Source organism: Rhinoderma darwinii, chromosome 5 (genome assembly GCF_050947455.1).
Source record: "Rhinoderma darwinii isolate aRhiDar2 chromosome 5, aRhiDar2.hap1, whole genome shotgun sequence".
Classification (NCBI taxonomy): Eukaryota; Metazoa; Chordata; class Amphibia; order Anura; family Rhinodermatidae; genus Rhinoderma; species Rhinoderma darwinii.
Genome location: NC_134691.1, coordinates 136,129,613 through 136,151,527, shown reverse-complemented (window position 1 = coordinate 136,151,527; position 21,915 = coordinate 136,129,613). Strand labels below are relative to the sequence as shown.

The following is a 21,915-nucleotide window of genomic DNA, read 5'->3' as shown; positions in this document are numbered from 1 at the left end:
ACTTCCCCCCACTGAATAGAAAAGGAGGCCCCAAAGAAGGTGTCGAGTGTGCTCGATGAGGGGCATTAGGAAAGACACCACTCACTACTGTGAGACCTGCCCCTCTAAACCGGGCCTCTACATTGGAGAGTGCTTTCGAATATACCACACCTCTGTTGATTTTAATTGAGTCCCTTTTCTTCCTGCCTTCTCCTATCGCCTGGGTATTTACTTTCTAAAATTTATATTATTTCCCATTTTGTCCCAATTGACATTTAAAAAAAAACAAAAAACAATTACCAAATAAAACTAAAAATTCCCAATATACCCCTAGATTAATACCTTGAAAGTTTACATTTTATTCAAGGAGGCATTTTATGAATTTTCTAAATGTTCTGGCAGCCGTGTTGCATAAAATCTTACAAGTGAAAATTGGGCCCTAAAAACCTCCTGGCACTCCTTCAATTCTGAGTCCTGACATCCCAGTAAAACCACTAAATAGAACTAAAAATTTCCATTATACCCCTAGATGAATATTTTGAAGCACAGGAGAAAAGGCACGCTAAATATTAATGCCTCAATATTTGTAGGGTCTAAATATTCACTACACACCTGTAATGGCGGAAGGAGGTGAAGGGAACAAGTGAGCCCTAATCTACCCACCGCCCTGTCCCTGCCTACTTGCAACGACCCGCCCTAGGCGACGGGGTACAACTTGGCGGCGGTCCCTACGCTGACTAAGTGCAAGGGGATACAAACAGGGAACAAGCAAGGGAAGGGGCAGTAGCCCACGGAACACCGTGAGGGAACAGAGTGGTGAACGAGCAGTCAGGATCAGGATGTAATGAAGTATACAAACGCAGAGCACGGAGCAGGAAGCAAGCCGGGGGCAGAGCGAAGCAGGATAAGCGGGAACTGAAGCAAGACTGAAGCACGGCAGAAGCAGGCTAGAGCAAGGCAGCAGTGGGGCCAGGAAACCAAGAAGAATCACAAGCAATGAGGAAGAGAAAACGGCAGGTATAAATGGACAGGGGGCGGAGCTAACTCCGACTGACCAGGCCACGATAGGCTCTCCCACTCCTGAGCCTGCCACCCTGATTGGTGGGAGCCGGTGTCAGTCTAAGAGGTCTGGCCTCAGGTGTCGATTGATTAATCCTGGGAGTATCCACAGACGTAGTGCCTGGCAGATCCTTTACAACACCTAGATAAAAAGCATACGGGTTATAGCTTTCAAAATGTGACCCTATGTTGTCACTGAAATGGCATATCTTTTTTTTTTTTCAAAATGTAAGATGACCTGTAAGGACTATGTCCTGCCGCACATAGCTCAATTTGTTTTACTGTATCGTGAAATGGGCATATTTTTTTTATTTGGAGGATCTCTAAAATTCGAGCTGTTCCATATCAATACACCATGGGCTTTACTACAATTTTATTCGGGTTTTTACTGGATCTCTTACACCCGACAATACTTCTGCCAATACTGACATTATTTTGGGGACTAGTGATCCTTTACTGTTCCTATAGATGATTTGGACACTGTCCATTTATATATTCTGTAGGTGATTGGTTGTTGTACGCATAACGGTTCCTACCTTGCCGGGCAGGTGTCTGTTATGGTGTACCGCGTCGCTTGGTACGTTCGTCCCTTATATAGGGATTGATGAGGCTAAAGAGACGTTGTATGACCAGTCACTATAAAAAAATAAGATATCATCATAGCCCTACAGGTGTTATCTCGTGAACAAACTCCAGTTTGCCACATATTTGGATACGTTTTCCTCCATTTTTTTTATACATTTATTGCCTTTCACTCCAGAACAGTTGATTTTTCCCACTATAATTTATTATATAGCCGACTAGAATGCTGTTCACAACGGCATCAGAATGACACAAATGTGGGACAATTGCTTTGTTAGCAAGACATAGTCAAACAGGCAAATGCATTTTTCAGGACATGCCTCCTTTATGAGAACATAGTGGTCAGCATGCTCACTACACTCCTGAATAGCTTAAGGTGTGTAGTTTTAAGACTGGGTCATTTCTTTGGGGTTTCTATCATTCTGTCAGTTCAAAGCCTCTCCAAATGTGCATTGGGGCCTAAAACATTTTCAAGCAAAATTGGTGCCCTCAAAGCTACCAGGTACTCTGTTCCTTTTGGGCCCTGCCGTGTGTCCAGGCAGCACATTAGGGCCACAATGGTTTGAACACGGGAGAAACAGTGTGATAGATTTTGGGGTGTGTTTCTTCATTTTCATGTTTGCTTTACAAAGAAATCGGTCTTCAAAGTGATACTTTTATGAAAAAAGTGAATTTTTTTTATTTTTCACCTGCTATGCATTAAATTTAGCAAAAAACTGTGGGGTCAAAATAAGTACTATTCCCCTAGATTAATACCTTATGGGGTCTAGTTTTCTAAGTGGGGTCATTTGTGGGGGTTTCCATCATTCTGACACCTATGAGCCTCTGAAAACCTGGAATGGTGCAGGAAAACAAAACGTACTTATAAAATTATTATTCAATTTGTAAGTCCTCTAAATTGCTGAAAATGTATTTTATTTTTTCAAAAGTGCTGCCAAAATAAAAGAGTAAAGAGATGGAAATATATATTTAATAAAAAAAATTGTACAGTATGTGTGTACATATGTGACATATTGCAGTTAATAGGGAAAAATGTTAATTTTTACAAAATTTCTTCAATTTTTCTATTTTTTTATTAATTTCCGCAAATCGTATCAGTCTACTTTTACCACTAAAATAAAGTACAACATGTGACAAAAAAAATAATCTCAGAATTACTTTGATATTCAAAACTTTCGCAGAGTTATTCTCTGATAAAGTCAGACATACCAGATTTGACAAATCCTTCCTCAGGGGGAATACGGGAATGTGGCGATACGCGTGGGGGCTTGCTTTCCCCTTTTTTCCCCCATATAGCCTGAGACACAGGACATGCTGATCTGATGCCTAACTGATGCAACATTTTTACACACTCTTTTCAAGATGAATGCATTGCATGCCTGCTCTGGGGGTTTAGGTGAGTGTAAGGAGGTAGCCATTTGCTAGCCACTTATCATGGTGGTTTTCCCCCTTCAGTGATTTGTATATGGCATTTCTTATGCTATTTTAAAATGTTTTTAACTTCTATGTAGTGTTTTTGTATTCAATAAACGGTTATTTTGTATACTCATATGGCTATTCTTTGACAGTTATACCCGTTGCCTTATACATACCCATTTGTTTTGCTTTATACATAGTGGTTTGTAGGGTATGTGGCATGATATATGCAGTGCCTGCTAGTGATATACATATTTGCCTAATAATTTGCAATATTTTGCCATTCTAAGTCGTGACCGGGGCTTAGCATAAGGGGGCAGGCACATTAATTTATGTCAATTTCTGGTGTAAATTAAAGTTATAGTGGAAATCTGCGCCAGCTTGCAACTGGCATAGATTTCACGTTTTGGCACACGGACAGCACATTATGCGACAAGTTTGAAATAAACGGGGCTGTCCAGCGCTAAATCTAATCTCCAAGACAATGCAGGCTCTGAACCAAGATTCTGTGGACTGTTTGGTATGGACAAATGTGATTGTTTCCACGTGTCTATACAGTCATAATGTATGTAATTGTATAGATTATTTACACATATATAAATATATGTGCAAACAACTAACTCCCCACACACCAAATTCTGCTTACAGAGATGGACCTCAGATTCTAGAATGATTACTTTATTACAATTAAGCAGAAGATATGGATAGCATGGAAGACATATACATTTATACACAATACGGGTTTAAATAACATGCTTAAAAATTGGATGTCTCATGAAAACGCTTTATAAAAAAAAATAAGCCGGCTGGTCGTCACGGGTTTAATTTTCTTAATCGGTAACCGCTACAGCCAGTCACACATTTCCCCTATAGCGCGCACTGCAGTGGAAATGTAGTATTACATGCTGGCCACTCAAAAGAACAGCCATCTATATAATGCATGGATGCGCCGTGTCCACTAGAGCAGCTCTCCGTTCATGCACAGGGGCAACCCCTTTAATTTAACTTGTTTCCACCATCCTCTATTTCCTCCTCGAGTTCTGCAACATATTCCTCTTGACCGTCAGAATACAAGTTAATTTCAGAGGCTAATAAATAGTCTTGTGGGTCCATATGATTGCGCTCAGCCCACCTTTGTTTTTTCAATTTTTTCTTAAGTAGTTGTTGCCTTTTAATCTCTGCTAGCTGTTCATGTTGCTGCTGTGAAAAATCAATGGCCTCATTTTCTATTTGCTTCTCATTCACTCTTTTCTTGTACTCTGCAATTTTCTTGTTAAATTCCATATGGTCAATTCCAAACTTACTAGGAGCAGAAGATGCTGACAATTCAGAAAAAGATGAAGAATCCAGTTTCCTGAAATACATGAAAATAACACATTTTGAGTCTGGCAAGGAATTAGAATTAATTGTTTCTGAGGTTATTGGAAAACAGCAGAAACCCTTCTTGATTACTTCAAGGTCAAAACAGAACATATTGTTTAAGGCAGGAATACAAATCAGCATAGATTACTCACTATTGTACTCAAATTCAATTTATTAGTGATTTAGGGAATGATTCAGCATCAGGGAATTCATATTTCACGCAGCTGCTGTGTGCCGCTCTATGGTGCCTTCATGACTCCTTACTGCAAATGTTTTAGCACATATATGGCATATCCATAGCACATGCCATAAATGTGTGATAGGTGCAGGTTCCAGAGGCGGAACCAGCATCTATTTGTAGAATGGGGTCCCCTGACCCCCGTCCTACCTTCTCTTGTTGCTCTCAGCCCTCTGACAAACTAGGTGGTCGAGAGTACGGAAACAGCTGAGCTACGCTGGTTCCATAACTTCCATATAAGCTTCTGAGACCCAGAAACAGCACAGTTCGTTGTGCTCTGGTGTTGGTTACTCCTATTCACTTCTTTGGGACTTAAGGAAATAGGGTAGCTCAGCAAGCTCGGCTGTTTCCGCACTCTCAACCTCCTCGTCAGTCAGTGGGCAGCAAGAGAAGGTAGGACAGGGGTCAGGGCGCACGCATCTATTATACATTTATGGCATATCCTTTGGATATCCCACCGCTCCATACAATATTTAAAGGACTGACGGAAACAGCCAAGTGCAGTACGCCTCTGTTTCCGTTATTCGACTGCACAGCGCGCATGCTCGACCACTGCTCCATTCATGCTCTTCCTCACTATGGTCAAGCAGTGCGATAGGTGGGTGTTCCAATGGTGGGGCCCACAGCGATCAGACTATTATCACCATTGCTGTGGATAGGTGATAATTGTCGATTCTGGATCAAACCCTTCATGGAAATGAAAATGCAAAATCTACCTTAGGCAAGATGGTCTCCCACCATTTTTTTTTTTTTTACTCCTTCAAAAGGGGTTGTCCAATTTGGACAACCTCTACTTGTTAAAAGGGTCTTTTGACAATAAGCTAAACACAAAGCGTCCGCCTACTGGGATCATCTGAAATCAGTTGGGAATTTAGAAAAAAATTGCAGAAATGTAAAAATGATCAGAATTGTGTCACTAATAAACGTTTAAAAAAAACAAAAAAACAAAAACAAAACATAACAGTAGTTACCTACAACAAAGCATTTGTTCGATTAGGTATGAGATAGAGAAGTATTAAACTGGTGACAGAGCCTCTTTAACCAAAAAACTAGATACATTATGTGAAAAAATAAATCTAAAAACCAGACTCCAATATCTCTCTATACATTTCGAAATACCTCACTATGATATACTAAAAAACATCTGAAAAATAAAGCATTAAAAACGTACCTGGGGTTATCACTACTTTCAACTGTATGGTCATTATGGTCTCCAAAATCTAGAGTTGCCAATAAGTCTTCAATCTGTATATGCAAATAAAATTCAACAGTTCTCATTAATACCTATGAAAAAATGCACATTATAGAAGGAAAGAAAATTATTTTTTTTGGTAATTTAGGATGTCATAACTAGTGACATTTGGATTACAGGCCAAATGAAAAAAATAAATACATATACAAATACCCAAGACATAAAAGGTAATAAGGAGAGAAAGCAACCCTATTTAATTCTATGGGAGACTGTACTAAACAGTCATGTGCAGTAAGGCTAGGATCACACAAACATTTTAGTTGCATTTTTTTGTTTTGGTAGATACACTCCCATGTATCCCAAATGGAGTTAAATCAACCAAGAAAGAAACCGGAATGCAAAAAACGCAACACAAATGCATAGTGTAAACCCAACCAAAGCCTCCTCTCTTTCCCGTCACTAATTAGAAAAACACGGTCTATGATTCACTCTAATCACACCTCCATTGTGGCAAAGCCCACCTCCAGTATGCTCCGTCTTACGCTTTGGATCAAGCTTTTGGCCAGGCTGTTCGCTCCCTTCTCCAGTGAAAATTTATTGACCAGGTCCTCAGTTGGAATAATTTCAAGGGTTCAACTCAAATCTTTTTACATTTCCCAAGACGGACAGATCTCTTCATCCGACCCTGGCCTTGCTGCTTCATTCACGTTTGACAGTTTCGCATGAAATCCTTAAGGTAGGTCATCGCATCGCTAGAACAAGGAGAGAATTCCTCTCTTCCATGGACATTCGCGATGAATACCTTCATATCCCCATCGCAAGGACCCACCAATATTTCCTTCATTTCGCAGTAGGCGCTCTACATTTTCAATTTGTTGCTCTCTCTTTTGGTCTTCACCATGGTCATAGCGACTCATGGCGCTTCTCTGTGCCATGGGATTCGCAGTCATCCCTTACCTTTACGACCTCTTGTTGGAGGCGCTCCCCAAAGAGAACAATTTTCGCAGTCTCCAGATCTGTCTGGACACTGAGAAGGTTCGGATGGATCAATGACAAATAAAATTCATCAATGGTTCCAACTCAGAGCAAGGAGTTTTGGGGAACGATACTAAACACTAGGACAGCAAGGTTCTTTCTTCTGGTGGACAAGGTAGCCTCCAGTCGAACAGTGGTGACTCTTTTTTGCCAGGACACTCGTTTATCTGTATTTGCATGCAAGTGCTGGGCATAAAAGGTGTCGACCTTCGAGGCGGTTCAACATGCACAGTTCTACTCAAGGTCCATTAAGAGGGCAATCCTTGCACACTAGGACAGTATCAGGAGTCACTGGACAGATTGATTTTCCGGCCTGATCGAGTTTGTCAGGGAGTTGAAGGTGGCAGATCTCTCCGACCATCTTGAGGAGTCAGTCTTCTACTCCCCTCCAGTGGCTGGTCATCTCAACAGATGCCAGTCTGTCCGGGTGGGGTGCAGTTTTCGGTCCTTATACAGTTCAGGGAACTTGATCGCAGAAAGAATAGTAAATTGCAAATAAAACTGTTGGAATGGAGGGCAATCTTCCAAGCCCTCTCTCCCACTGGACTCCACTTTCTCATAGTCGGACGGGCAGGATCCAAACCGACAACCCCATGGCGATTACTCATCTGAACCACCAGGGCAGCACCAGGAGTCGGGCGACTCTGTTGGAAGCCTCACAGATCCTACTGTGGGTGGAGCAACATATTCTAGCATCAGCAGGCCACATACCAAGAGTGGATACTTGGGCTGCAGATCTGCTCAGCCAAGACAGACTAGAACCAGGACAGTGGTCACTTCACCCAAGGGTATTTCTTCAACTGGGCCAGAGGTGAGGCTACCCAGATGTGGTTATTTTTGCATTCCATCCCAACCACAAGGTTCCGATCCATGGGGTCGGGGCACAGGATCCCAGGGCCATCGAGGTTGATGCGCTGGTCACTTCATCAAGAGAGTTCTCTATCTTGTATCTATTCCCTCCACCTCCACTGTTACCCAGGGTGCTCAAGAGATTCAAGAGGGAGGACGTTCCTGAGACACTGGTGGATCCAGACTGGCCTTGCCAGTCCTGGCATGCAGATTTAATTTACCTTCTCGCAAATGCGCCATGGCGTCTTCCGCTACCTTCCGACCTCCATTCGCAAGGTCAACTATTCCATCCCACTTTAGCTCAGAAGCACACAACGACGAGGTTCTGAGGGCTCATGGTCTCTCTGAGCTAGTCATTCAAACAATTTTGAAGTGCAGAAAAAAAATGTATCAGCCAAGTCATACCACTGTACGTGGAAGACTTATTTCTGGTGTGAACGTGATATTTCCATCCTATGAAAAGTTCCACACTTAGAGTACTGTCCTACCTGCAATGAGGCCTTGTCCATACACTTTAGCTTTCCGTTCTTTAGAAGACTTTTATTAAAGGGGGTGGCTCATGCGGTTACTTTTAGACATCCCATTAAGCCTTGAAATCTTAATTTAGTTCTCAGAGCTCTACAAGTGACTCATTTTAAACCTTTGGAGAAACATTGCATCTACTTTCCTGGAAGGTAGCCTTTCTATTGGCTATCAACTCCATAAGGCGGGTTTCGGAACTTGCTGCCTTGTCCTGCACGTCATCATTTTTGATCATCAATAAGGATAAGTTGGCGTTCTAACCGGTTCCGTCTTTTCTACCGAAGGTAGTCTCTACTTTCCATATTAATGAGGAGATTGTTTGCTTTTTTTTTTTTTGCCTCTCCCCATTTCATCCGAGGGAACGGGCCTTACATTGCCTTGATTTGGTACAAGCAATCTATATCTCCCTGGGATGGAGTATTTTTTTTGCGTTTGGATTCTTTTTTTTGTTATTGATGAAGGTCCACGCAAGGGTTTGGCAGCATTCAAAGCCACTAATGCGTGTTGAATCCAGTCTGTGGCTTCTGAAACCTAATTGGACCAATGGTAAAGTTCCTCCCTTTCAGGTTACTGCCCATTCTACAGGGGCTGTTGGTGCCTCCTGGGAAGTAAGCAATTGAAAATTGATGTCTCGGGTCTGCAAGGCTGCAACCTTGGCTTATGTGCACACTTTCAATTGGTTAACACTTAGTAATTCTTTGGCCTTTACAGATGCCAGTCTGGGTCGCAGAGTGTTGCGGGCAGCTGTGTGTTAGGCGAGTCGCATGGCTATAGTTTAAAATTTTCTTTTCCCACCCTCTGGGACTGCTTTAGGACATCCCATGGTTGTGTCCCCCAATAATTAAATGAGAAAACAAGATTTTTTTTTTTACCCATCGTGACCTGTAGTTCTATTTGGTTTCCTCGAGAAACATTTTTGTATTCTTTTTTTTCTTTCTGCTTTTATACACATTGAATTAGCCAGTGTCTGTGGGCAGAGGCCAGATTATTTCCTATCTAGTGTCACGTCCTAGTGGCAGAAGAACACACTATGCTGCTGTGTCCCCCAATGGATTCAACAAGAAATTTACAGCGAGTACATAAATCTTGTTATTTCGGGTTTAGGTCCAGAAGTATTTGAACAGTGACACAACTCTCATTTTTTAGCCTCTGTACACCTTTACACTGGAATTGAAACAAAGCAATGAAGATGTGATCGAAGTGTAGACTTTCAGCTTTATTACAAAGGGTTTAACAAAAATATTGCAGTATATGTTTAGAAATTCCAGAATTTTTGTAATTTCTTTTTTTTACATAGTCCCTCCTTTTTCACAGGCTCAAAAATAATTGCATAAACGAGCATACAATGCCGTGAAAAAGTATTTCCCAATTTCTTCTATTTGTTACATACTTGTCAAACTTGAATGTTTAGGATAAGCAAATTATTTTTAATATTAGAAAAAGATAACACAGGAAAACACAAAATGCGGTTTTTAAAGGATGATTTCATTTATTGAAGAAAAATGCCTGGTCCTATGTGAAAAAGTAATTGCCCTCTTAACTACTAAATCAACCAGTTAACCATACTCTATTTACAATTAGTTTCAATTTCACTAGCCAAACCCAGGCATGATTACTGGCAGACCTGTTAAATCTAAACATCACCTAAATAGAATCTGTCAGGCAAAGTGAAGCAGGCTAGGCGCAGCACATGATGCCACGTTCTAAAGAGATTCAAATACAGATGCCGAACAAAGTAATAGAAATCCACCAGTCTGGAAAGGTTTACAAAGCCATTGCGAAGACTCTGGGTCTCCAACAAATCACAGTGAGAGCCATTATCCACAAATGGAGAAAACTTGGAAAGTAGTGAACCTTGCCAGGAGTGGCCAGCCTAGCAAAATTTTGCCAAGAGCACATCGAAGGCTCACCCATGAGGTCACATAAGAAACTAGACGACCATCTAAATAACTGCAGGCCTCACTTTTCTCCGTTACATGTCAATGTACACAATTCCACAATAAGAAAGACACTGGGCAAAAATCCATGGGAGAATTGCAAGGTGCAAAAACCACTGCTGACCAAAAACAACACAAAGGCTTGTCCCACATTTGCCTAAAAATAACTAGATAACCCTCAGGACTTTTGGCATAATATTCTGAGGACTGATGAGTGGAAGGTGGAACTTTTTGGAAGACATGGGTCTCGTTACATCTGGCGTGAAGCGAACACCGTATTCCACTATAAGACCATCATAATGTACCAACAATCATACATGCTGGTAGTAGTGTGATGGTCTGGGTCTGCTTTGCCTTTGCAGGACCTGGACTACTGGTCATGATAGAATCACGAATTCTGCTCTTTATCAGAAAATCCTGAAGGCGAATGTCCGCCCGTCAGTTCTTGACCTAAAGCTCAATGATCCAAAGCACACAAGCAAGTCCACCTCTGAATGGCTCAATAAGAACAAAAATTAGGTTTTGGACTTGAATCCATTGTAATTCCGTGGCAATACCTTAAACGGGCAGCTCATGCTCAAAAACCCCCAATGTAGCCAAATTAAAACAATTCTGCAGAGAAGAGTGGGCCAAAATTTCTCCACAGCGATGCAAAAGAATCAAGTTAGCGCAAACATTTGGTTGTAGTTGTTAGGCCTGATTCACATCGTGTTAACTATGTTTAGCGTGTACGTCTGGAAAGCCCCTGACGTCCCCGCTAAACGTGTCCATAGGGTTCCACGTGTCCATAGGGTTCCTATCTCTTAACTAATCTAATAGGCGCTTTGAAGTTGATAACTACAGTGTGATTTGTTTAAAAAAAAAAAAAAAAAAGTTTCTTATTTTAAAAGTTTATCTTTATACATATGCCAATTTATGAATGAATGAATATAATAATACCGCTTGTCTTTTGGCATCTTCTTGGTCTTTCAAAAACACAATTGAAGGAGCATTTCCGAGGACTTGATGAGTTATAAGGAGATGTCTGAAAAACATAGATCAAATCTTGGATATATTTAAGACCTTAGAACTTACCCATTACAGGAAATGTAACAATTTGTACCAATACTAGGCAACTAATAGTCCTATTTCAGGAAGGAAACAGTGCTTGTCAGTGTTAAAACTGACATATTACATTCCAAACGCTGGGAACATGCAAATACTTTTTTTGAAACAACAGTTTTATTACGAATTGTGGTGCAACTTGCATACAAGGGCTGTGGAGTCAGAGTTGTGGTCAATTTTTAGTGGAGTCAGTATCGGTAGAAATGTACAAACTCCAACCCCGGCTTCCAAATAAAAATATTATATTCATTTTATAAATACATAGTTTGTTGCATATTTACTCTCATAGCAATTTAGGAAAGTTTTGAAATTTTATTCATGTAAATATATGTGATGTTCTATCAATCTAAGGCACCTATTTATCAAAAAGCAGTGATAAGTAGGATGTTCTAGCGGGATTGGAAAATCAGCTTTCTGTTTTCTCTCCTCCCTAAAGCCGGATTCACACGAACGTGAGCGTTTTGTGCGCGCAAACAACGCTGCGTTTTGCGTGCGCAAAAGGCACTTGACAGCTCCGTGTGTCAGCCCCGTATGATGCGCGGCTGCGTGCTTTTCGCGCAGCCGCCATCGTTATGACACTCCGTTTGGATGTTTGTAAACAAAAAAAGCACGTTTACATTCATTAATTCTTTTACTGCTGTTGCGCGAATCACGCGTGTCCCACGGAATTGCTTCCGTGTGGTGCACGTGATTTTCACGCACCCATTGATGCGCGAAAAACGCAGAAATATAGAACAGGTCGTGAGTTTTACGCAGTGGACTCACGCTACGCAAAACTCACGGACAGTCTGCACGGCCCCATAGACTTGCATAGGTCCGTACGACCCGCGTGAAAACCACGCGGGCTGCACGGACGCAAATCACGTTCGTGTGAATCCCCCCCTTAGACTAAGTATCTTCATGCTGCTGCTCCAAGGCCCCTAGGTAAAATATCCAAATCTGTGCTGCATTCTCAGAAATGAAGTTCCTTGTCTGAAGACCAGGGGAGGAAGTTCACTACTGCGCACAGGGCCGTTTTAACACTTTGGTGGGCCCAGCGCAAAAGTTTCAGGAGTACCCCTCCTGAACAGACTGGAGCGCTGAGGGTTAATATTGTCTTCGTTCCCAGTGATCGGGCCACACGGAGGGCTGTGCAGTAGTATCCTGTACTTATCATGTGGTCTACTGCTCTGCTGTGCAACCCTCCTCCCTGCACCTAGATCTGCTTCCCCCCTTCCTCCTCAGCACCAAGCCAACCTTCTCAGCTGAAGTGGCACGACCACGCCACGTCATTGCTGGGCTCAGAATAAGCGGACGCTGCGCTCCTCTTCCCTCTTAGCCTGGGCGCCTGAGAAACGGTCTACCTAAGAACCAGGAATGCTACGGAGTGTTCAGTGGTGCTGCAGTGAGCTGCACCCCTCTGAACAGAACTACAGGAGGGAGAACAGCCAGACCAACACAGGAAGGGAGAAGGAAGACAGACAACCAATAACCCTTTTAGGATCAGACTAATTTGTCGTTTTTATGCTTTTGTTTTTTCCTCCCCGCCTTCAAAAAGTCATAACTTTTTTATTTTTTCATTGACACAGCCATATGAGGTCTTAATATTTACGGGACAAGTTGTACTTTCTAATGGTACTATTTAATATTATGTGTGATGTACTGGGAACCTGGAAAAAAAATGCAGAATGGGGTGGAATTCGAAAAAACCCCAGAAATTCTGCAATTTTTTTATGGGTTTAGTTTTTACAGTGGTCACTGTATGGTGAAAATGACATGCTAACTTTATTCTGCGAGTCTGTACGATCACTGTGATACCATATTTATGTTGTTTTTGTTATGTTTTAGTACCTTTAAAAAAATAAAATTCAAAGTTTGAAAGAAAAACATTTTTTTGCATCGTCATATTGTGACCCCCGTTACTTTTTTATATTTCTGTGTAAGGTGTATTTTTGTATGTGGAAAGATGTATTTTTTATTAAAAACATTTTGGGGAATGTCTGGCATTTCGATCACTATTTATTAAATTATTTTGGGGGGTTGAAGTGGCTAAAAGACGGTGAATCGGCCATTTTGAGCTTATTTCCCGCTACGGCGTTCACCATATTGGAAAAATATTTTTATAGTTCGGGCATTTTCGGACGCGGGGATACCTAATGTGTTTATGATTATTTTTATATGTGATCTAAGGAAAGGGTGATTTGAAATGTGTTTTGTTTTTTTAAACTTCTTTTTTTCATTATTTTTTAGCCCCCTCTAGGGGGCTTGAACCTACGATTGCTTATGCAATATCATAATTTTGCTGTCTATTGAAAAATCAGTGCATTGCTATTAAGACCTGCCACAGGAAGGTCTTAATAGCAATCTTCCTATAGCAGCGCAGGGAGCATTCACAAGCCTCCCAGCTGCTACAGGAATACACCGGCTCCCGCAGTCTCGCCGCACAAGAGCCGGTCCCAGACAAAAAGTGAAAGTGAAAACCCGTCAGATGCCGGCAGTCACATCTGACACCGGCATCTGTGGGGTTAAATGCTTGCGATCAGAGATCGCAACCATTGCCGCTGGGACCCTGCTGTGTGACACGGCACAGACCCGACGGCTTTGGTGCCCGCTCTGCTTCTGAACAGGTGCCACGTTTAAATACCCTTCCTGGACGTTAATCTACAGATTAATGTGTAAGGGATAATAATGAAGGGCACAAGGGCTATCAGGCACATACACAGGGGAAGACACATAACAATACCACTCTCTCCGTCTTTTGGTGTCCGCCCCCAAAGTTTTCCCACTGTGTCTGCATCTAGAGGACGCGAACAAAGTTGAAAATGATGCCCGAATTGCACTATGATTAAATTGACCCTGATTGGGCGTGCCTGCAGTTATCTCATATCTTCTAGAGAGAACAGGAAGACCGTATTAAAGCTAAATACCTCATATAGCAGAAACACGTTTTAAATGTTTATTTTATTTCCATTCAGACTTGCCCCTGATTTCCTGGCCATGTACATGTATAGATGTATAATGTTGTCGAAGTGCACACATGTTTTCTTACAACATTACTAACCACACATACATTTATACACAGAGAGCAGACAACCGGGCGTATTAGTTTGACTTACACACTCCACAGCCCTGTAGCATAGAACTTTTTTTTTTCATACCATATATTTCATATTTGTATATACACATCATGTAACAGTCGCATGAAAATCTCATTGCATGCACATACTACTCCTATCTACTGCCGATATTGTGCTACAAAATCTATGGGGGAAAAGTGTTAAACATTTTAAACCACTTCTTATAGGCTTAGAAAACTTTTCACTCCTCCCACCACTATAATTTATGTGAACTATAGCGCAAATCTATATTTACATTTTTTGGCGCACGGTCAGCCAATGATGCACCAAAATTTGGTACATTGTATTCCATTGCAATTCATTTTAAGTCTTTGTAAATTCCCCCCTACGTGTTCTCCCAAATATAAAATGTAGATACTGAGCCTTTTTTTTCCTTTATAAAGAACTCCAGCGCTTACACCAGTACATAAAGTAAGTTCTAAAAAAAATAAAAAATTATAGCATCACCACTAGTGTCCCTAGTGAAGTGCACTACTGATGCACCTGTAACATCTTGGTTGCTCAGCACAAAAGAACAGGACAGGGCGCTAAAAGACTCTAAGGCTGGGTTCACACGACCATGTTACGTCCGTAATGTACGGAACATATTTCGGCCGGAAGACCCGGACCGAACTCCGTGCAGGGAGCCGGGCTCCTACCATCATACTTATGTACGACGCTAGGAGTCCCTGCCTCTCTGTGGAACTACTGTCCCGTACTGAAAACATGATTACAGTACGGGACAGTTGTTCTGCAGAGAGGCAGGGACTCCTAGCGTCGTACATCACTATGATACTAGGAGCCCGGCTCCCTGCACTGTGTTCGGGCCGGGTCTTCCGGCCGAAATACGTTCCGTACATTACGGACGTAACATGGTCGTGTGAACCCAGCCTTACGTAGCTTTGTGTGGCAGGTACTATATTGCCATAAGATTTGCATGTGTATTTGTAATATAATTATGCACAAAAAAAAAAAAAAAAAAATGTATTTTATCATTCTATAACAATTATAAAATAGAAAAGTGGCATGCAATACCGAAAACGAGGAGCATATTTCTGAAGGATCGTTTCAATCTCCGCATCAGTTTCTTTATTGCCGCTGGTCATCCAATAGGCACGACAGACTGAAAAGTCCACTGTTACAGACACCTGAAACGATCAAGAAATAAAATCCATATATTAAAAACATATTTTATTAGGGGACGTGCCATGTTCCTCACCCTCCAGAAGCCTAGAGTTCCCCCTTTCCCAGCCTGTGGGCTCTTTGTAAGGCTTCATGCAAGTTTTTGCATTGCTTTTAATAAAATAAAAAATAGGGTGGCTCACAGGGGCACCATATGACAGCATCCACAGTATGCCTGAAGACGGCTCACATACAAAATCTATGAGTGCATTTTTAGCCCGATGACGCGCTCATAGACTTTCTATGTAAAACCGTCTTCAGGCAGAATAGGATCGCTGATTTCAGCTGAAGTCACAAAGCACTCAGGCGATCGCTTCTGCCCCTTTGTTTTAGCCATTTGTAGGCGTCTCGGCACCCAGAACCCCGCTGATCGAAACTTCTGACATGTCAGTACGAAATGTCAAAAGTTTGCTGGAACAGTTACTCTTTGAAAAGAAGGGTCAACAGTTTCCCACTGGATTTTGGAATTGGAACATTACCTTTGATAGTTCGATTTGAAAATCAAAAACTTCCTCACTGACTTCTGCCGTGCTCAGGAGGCCCGTCAACGCTTTGTACAAGATTGAATTCAGTATCTTAATACGAACATTATTTCCCCGCTTTTCTTTCTGTTGCGCCTTCATCAAGCTCATTAAACCGTGTGGCTTATCGTTCTACAGGGAAGTACGAGAGAATCAAGAAACAAATTGTAAAATATTTCACACATTACTAAGTGATGGCATATCCTATTGATATGCCGTCCTTACTATGGTGGTAGAAACCCTTGGGCCTCAATCACACATCCTTTGCTATTTGTACAGTCGAAACACGGACCGCACATGAATGACTTCCGTGTGCGGTCGTTTGTTTTAATGGACCAAATGGCAGAGACTTATCCGCAAAAAATGGACAGGAGTAGGACCTGTTCTACTTTTCGTGGAACGGACGCATGGAACAGTTAAAATAACGGAAGAAATTAATGGGTCAGCGTGCTATCCGTTAAAAAAATGGATAGCACACTGAAGCATTTCACTGAAGTGTGAATGAGGCCTTAAGGCTGGATTCACACAAGCGGTTTTGATGTAGCGCTTTAAAGGAGTTTTCCCAGAGGTCGGGATGCGTCATAAATGTATCTCATGGGAAAACCCCTTTAAGCCAAAACCAGGAATGGATAAAACAGTGAATCTTTCCTGTATACTTTTACTTTCTATTGTATCCACTCCTGGCTTTGGCTAAAAAAATAAATAAAATACGCCAATATCGCATCAAACCGGCATGTGTGAATCTAGCCTACATGCAACATGCAGCTTATTTGTTGCAAAAACTTTTGAATGCTGCGGAAACAACCTGATTCAGATGTATGAAATAGATTTTTAAAATAACATATGTCTGCAACAAACCTGCTGCATGTTTATAAACCCTTCCATACATCTGAATGAGGTGGTTTCTTCAGTATTTACATGGATTTCTGCAAACCCCATTCTGAAATTTCTGCAAAAACTCTGCCTCGTGTAAATATATACTCAGCTGACCATGGAGAAAGCCAGGAGATGAAGGACTTCTATAGACTTCTGTCAAACACCAAGAAGGGTATGTTCACACGGCAGCATCCGATACGGCTGAAATTCCGGAGCGGTTTTCAGGAGAAAACAGCTCCGGAATTTCAGACGTAATGGCACGTGCAGTCGTTTTTTTGCAGCGTCCATTACGGACGTAATTGGAGCTGTTTTTCCATAGAGTCAATGGAAAACGGCTCCTATTACGTCTCAAGAAGTGACAGGCACTTCTTTGACGCGGGTGTCTTTTTTACGCGCCATCTTTTGAAAGCGGCGCGTAAAAAAAAATGACCATCGGCACAGTACATCGTAAAACCCATTCAAATGAATTGGCAGATGTGTGCCGACGCTTTGGAGCCGTATTTTCGGACGTAATTTGAGGCTAAACCGCCCGAATTACGTCCGTAAATAGGGTGTGTGAACCCAGCCCAAGTGTAAGATTATGCAAATCGAGGAAGTAGCAGGTGTTGCTAAAATCTGAAAATGATCACATTTTCAAGCACCTAGCTCCAAACTGTGGGAGGGGCATAAAAGCCAGATTGAAGTTTTTTTAGCCACATAAAACCTCAAAAATCGGATCAAGTGGTGTGGGATGATTGTGTGATGCCTCCTGTTTGTTGACGTGCCAGTTATCGCCACTTGTCAAAAACGGAGAGGGACAGAATCCTTGAACTGAGAGATCTTGGTTTATCACTCTGACAGATCGCTACGCGCCTAGGTCAAGATATCAACACTGTTAGGGTATGTTCACACGGCCAAAATACGGCTACAATACGTCGGCAAACATCTGCCCATTCATTTGAATGGGTTTGCCGACGTACTGTGCAGACGACCTGTTATTTACGAGTCGTCGTTTGACAGCTGTCAAACGACGACCCGTAAATTTACTGCCTCGGCAAAGAAGTGCAGGGCACTTCTTTGCCACGTAATTTGAGCCGTTCTTCATTGAAATCAATGAAGCACGGCTCAAGGTTTACGAGCGTCTCAGACGCCTCGTAAATTACGAGGAGGAACTTTTACGTGTGAAACGAGGCAGCTGTTAGTCTGTCTTTTCACACGCAACTGCCTCTCAGCGTGTGAACATACCCTTAAACGTTGCGCGTCCCGAAGGTTGGGAGAACAATGAATGGGAATGACAGCAAGAGGTGCGCAGAGGCGAACCTCTGCACGGATGGACACGCCTGATTGGAAGAATGATGCATAGTGATCCATTCTCTACTGCAAGTGAAATTTGACATCACATGCCAAGCCTAGGTCGGCAACCAGTGTCAACACAAACTATCAGAAGGCGTTTGCACGACATTGGGCTACGAGCCAGACGTCCAGCTACAGGTGTTCCATTGACCACACGCCACCGCTCTCAAAGGCTGTCATGGTGCACAGCAAGAAGGCAATGGAGGCTGGAACGAAGGATATCCTCTGCAGCGAGGAGTCCCACTTTTGTCTCGGACGCAATATTAGCCGGGGATTCGTCTGGAGACCACATGGGCAATGCCATGAAGTGGCCTACATGAGGGATCACACTGGTCCTACTCGTGGCGTTACATTACAGCTTGGCATTACACGGATTTGGTCGTGGAACCAGTGGTACGGCCATTTCTCCAAAGTGTCCCAGAAGCCATCTTTCAACAGGACAACGATAGACCGCCTTTGCGCATACCACTATGAGCAGCCTGCGTGGCCTAAACGTACCACCATGGCCTGCAGCATCTCCGGACTGGTCTCCTATCGAGCACATCTGGGACGTCATTGGTCAGCAATTGCAAGGGGAGCTACCAGCAGCTAATCTTGATGATTTGTGTGCCCAAGTGAATTCAGCATGGCATAACATTCCTCAGACAACCATTAATAACCTAATTGATAGCATGCCAAGGCATGTAAGCGCGTGTATTTCTGCGTGTGGCGCTCATACTCTCTGCTTAATAAATCAAAATGTTTATAATATTTTGTTCCATTTTTTTTATCATTTGCATATCTTTAAGGACCCACGCACATGAACGTGCTTTTGTGGCCGCAATTCCCCCGAAAATCCACGGGAGAATTGCGGACCCATTCATTCCTATGGGGTCATGCACACAACCGTGGTTTCCATGGTCCTTGCATGGCCCAGGAGCCCGGACCGCAGAAAGAACGGGCAAGTCTTATTACGGCCGTGTTCTGCGGTCCAGGCTCATAGCAAATAATGGCCCGTGATTTGTGGGCGGCTTGCGGGTGACACTCCACTGCCGGCCGACCCGAAAACCACCACCGCGCACATGGCTACGGTCGTGTGCATGAGGCCTAACACGTCTATCGATTCTATGATTTCCACAATTCCAAAACTTTTTCTACTTGGTGTTGCAACTTCATTGTTGAGGAGTGTATATGAACAATATCACACTTATCAATCCATATTTGAAATCTGAGCAAGGACTTTTATAGCAAGAAAAATGCATTAGACATCTTAAAGGGGTTGTCCGGGCACAGACAACAGACAACCTATCCACATCAGTATATGATCGGCGGGGTACCAACACCCGGACCCGGCACTGATCAGCTGTGCGCACCAGATGTGCATGCCAGAAGCAGATGGCTCCAGTCACAGAATAGCTGCCGAGCTGCAGCTCTTCTATTTAGGGGAGCTGCAATTCCGCAGCACAGCTGCTATGCAGTGTACGGAGCCATCTGCTTCCGGCTCCGAGCACTGCATAAGATCCGATGCCCAATGGTAGCCATCGCAGCTGATCGGAGCAGTGTCTGGGTGTCGGATCTCCACCGATCCTATACTGATGACGTCCTGTGGAAGGGTCATCAGATGTCCGTGCTCGGGCAACCCTTTTAATTACCTTTAATAAATGCACAAACTAAGAAACAAGGGAGGAACTACAGCTGTAGCAGCAGCTATAGATCCCAGTGGCTGAGGGGCCAAATCCAGGGCAGCTGTTACTTTTTTTCTGGGGGAAAGCACATTGGTAGCTACGGTGCTATGAGCCCCTGTACATTTTAGTTACGCCCCTGCAGAAGTTCAACCAAACAATACTTACAGGCCTAATAAAAGATGGACTGTCATACCAAGGTTTCTTTCTGTTGAAAAACAAAAAAAAACATTAAATTGTAACATTTATTCTAAAAGAAAAGACAGTGTCACCGCGTGCAATAAGTAACTAATGCCGAAGTCAACCATAGAAACCAGCAGGTGGCGCTATGCTTACTTGGTTTTGGAGGAGAATTTATGGAGCAGGGTCTTTGCGGAGAGTGCTAAGGAGAGATGAACACATCTGTGCTGGGGCGGGGATGACCATACGGGAGAGGCGAGTAAGTGGGGGCATAGCGACCTCGCAGCATTCGACCAGGTATTAGCACGGAAGATTCCACACAAAACGGCAGCAGACGTCCTCATTGCACTCTTGCTCTGCAGCCGTCCTGTAAATAGGCAATCCTCTGGTTTGACTGTTCAGACCTAACTAGAAGATAAAACGTACTTCTGTTCACATCCACCAGATGGCACACTAGAGCATTCACCGGATACATATATAATGGAAGTACTGTACGTACATCCGCTTCATGTACTGGCTGGGCATCGCGGCATAAGCGCTACGTGATCGTGACAGTATGGATAGTAACATAAGTAAAGTACATCTGTTAGTATTATATATAAACATAGTTGATTCCATCACTTTTCTAAGTATAAAAGTATCAGAAAATAATTTTAAATGAATCGTGATAAGCATGTGTAGAAAAAAAGTGTCACAGTTCTTTAAAATATGGTGGTAACTTGAGCACCATGTTTTTTATTAAATTAAATTTATGCCAAAAACCTGGTGTGAATACATTCATAAATCTTCCGCAGTGTTGATAAGGATGGTAACACACTAGATTTTATTATCTCAGACTATAACATGCCTGACGCTATATCCAGATTGTTTTTCTATTTCTATTTTTCTATTCCATTTTGTGGCAGCTTTTAGCTCCGTTTTTTGATCCATACACAGAAGTGGACAGGAAAGAAAAAAGATGCATCAGTCTTTTCTTTATGTCTTTCCTTCCCTTTGGATCAACTTCTGGATTTGGCTCATAAAACTGAGCCAAAAGCTGCATCAAAACTGTGTGTGTGATCCTGGCCGAAAACATATCGCTGAAAACACAGCTCATTTAACTCATGTCATATTAGTCATGAATAAGTGAAAATGTCATAAAATAGAACCTTTAATAAGTATTCTAAGAATAATAGAGACACAAAACATGTAAATCTTCAATAATAAAATAATAATACATTTTACCGCTCAAACGGCTGCAAGCACAAAGTCTGAAGTGTTCTCGGAGAGTTCCCTTCTCCCCCAGCCTACAAGCAGAAAAGAAAATTCCAACTTCCTCCGGTGTGTTTCCCTCTAGTGCTGGTTGTTATAATTCCACGAAACAATATAGCAACGGTTAATGTGTGTGTGCAATCTCTCCCGATCGGTCATTTTTGTAAATATGAATGAATCCTGGACAAATTCTGTTATGGAGAAAAGGAACTCAAGAGTGATGGGGATTAATCTCCCAGTACTATACAAGTTCTTCCAGTCTCTGATCTATATCTCCAACAAGGGAGAATAAAACAGATTGTGAAATCTCATTTTCACCTACATTCTAGCGCACACCACATAGCAGATTCTAGCGTGTAATTCTCTTACGTGCTGCTAGGCTTAATTTCTCATTTATAATAATAAAAAATATATTTAAAACTTATTGCACATTATATAGAATAAGCATATCAATGTAATAGTGTTATAAATGAATGTTATTTATTTATTTATTTTTTTACTAAAGTTTTTATTGAATTTTTTTAAAGAAAAACAAACAGAAC

The 21,915-nt window shown here is 42.2% G+C and overlaps 1 protein-coding gene across 2 annotated transcripts; it reads right to left on the bottom strand.

Moving 5' to 3' along the window:
• Window positions 1-3,698: 3,698 nt before the first annotated feature.
• On the bottom strand, window positions 3,699-21,481 carry RBFA (ribosome binding factor A). Of its 2 annotated transcripts, none has more exons than XM_075828391.1 (8): window positions 21,347-21,481; window positions 20,279-20,530; window positions 20,111-20,150; window positions 16,032-16,205; window positions 15,406-15,518; window positions 11,111-11,195; window positions 5,808-5,881; window positions 3,699-4,390 (listed from the first exon to the last, which is right to left on the bottom strand). In XM_075828391.1, exons 2-8 carry the CDS (start codon window positions 20,464-20,466, stop codon window positions 4,033-4,035), a joined length of 1,032 nt encoding a protein of 343 aa, XP_075684506.1. In that variant the 5' UTR covers window positions 20,467-20,530; window positions 21,347-21,481; the 3' UTR covers window positions 3,699-4,032. The 2 variants fall into 2 exon arrangements, with proteins under 2 accessions (XP_075684506.1, XP_075684508.1); XM_075828393.1 differs by having other exon boundaries at window positions 21,340-21,396.
• Window positions 21,482-21,915: the final 434 nt, after the last annotated feature.

What these genes read in the sequence shown, in the direction of transcription:
- RBFA (XM_075828391.1), bottom strand. Translation starts at nt 20,466, where the DNA reads ATGAGGACGTCTGCTGCCGTTTTGTGTGGAATCTTCCGTGCTAATACC. An exon ending in TTCAAATCGAACTATCAAAG is followed by an intron (nt 15,519 to 16,031) that starts GTAATGTTCCAA and finishes TGATCGTTTCAG; the next exon opens with GTGTCTGTAACAGTGGACTT. An exon ending in AAATATGCTCCTCGTTTTCG is followed by an intron (nt 11,196 to 15,405) that starts GTATTGCATGCC and finishes TATGTTTTTCAG; the next exon opens with ACATCTCCTTATAACTCATC.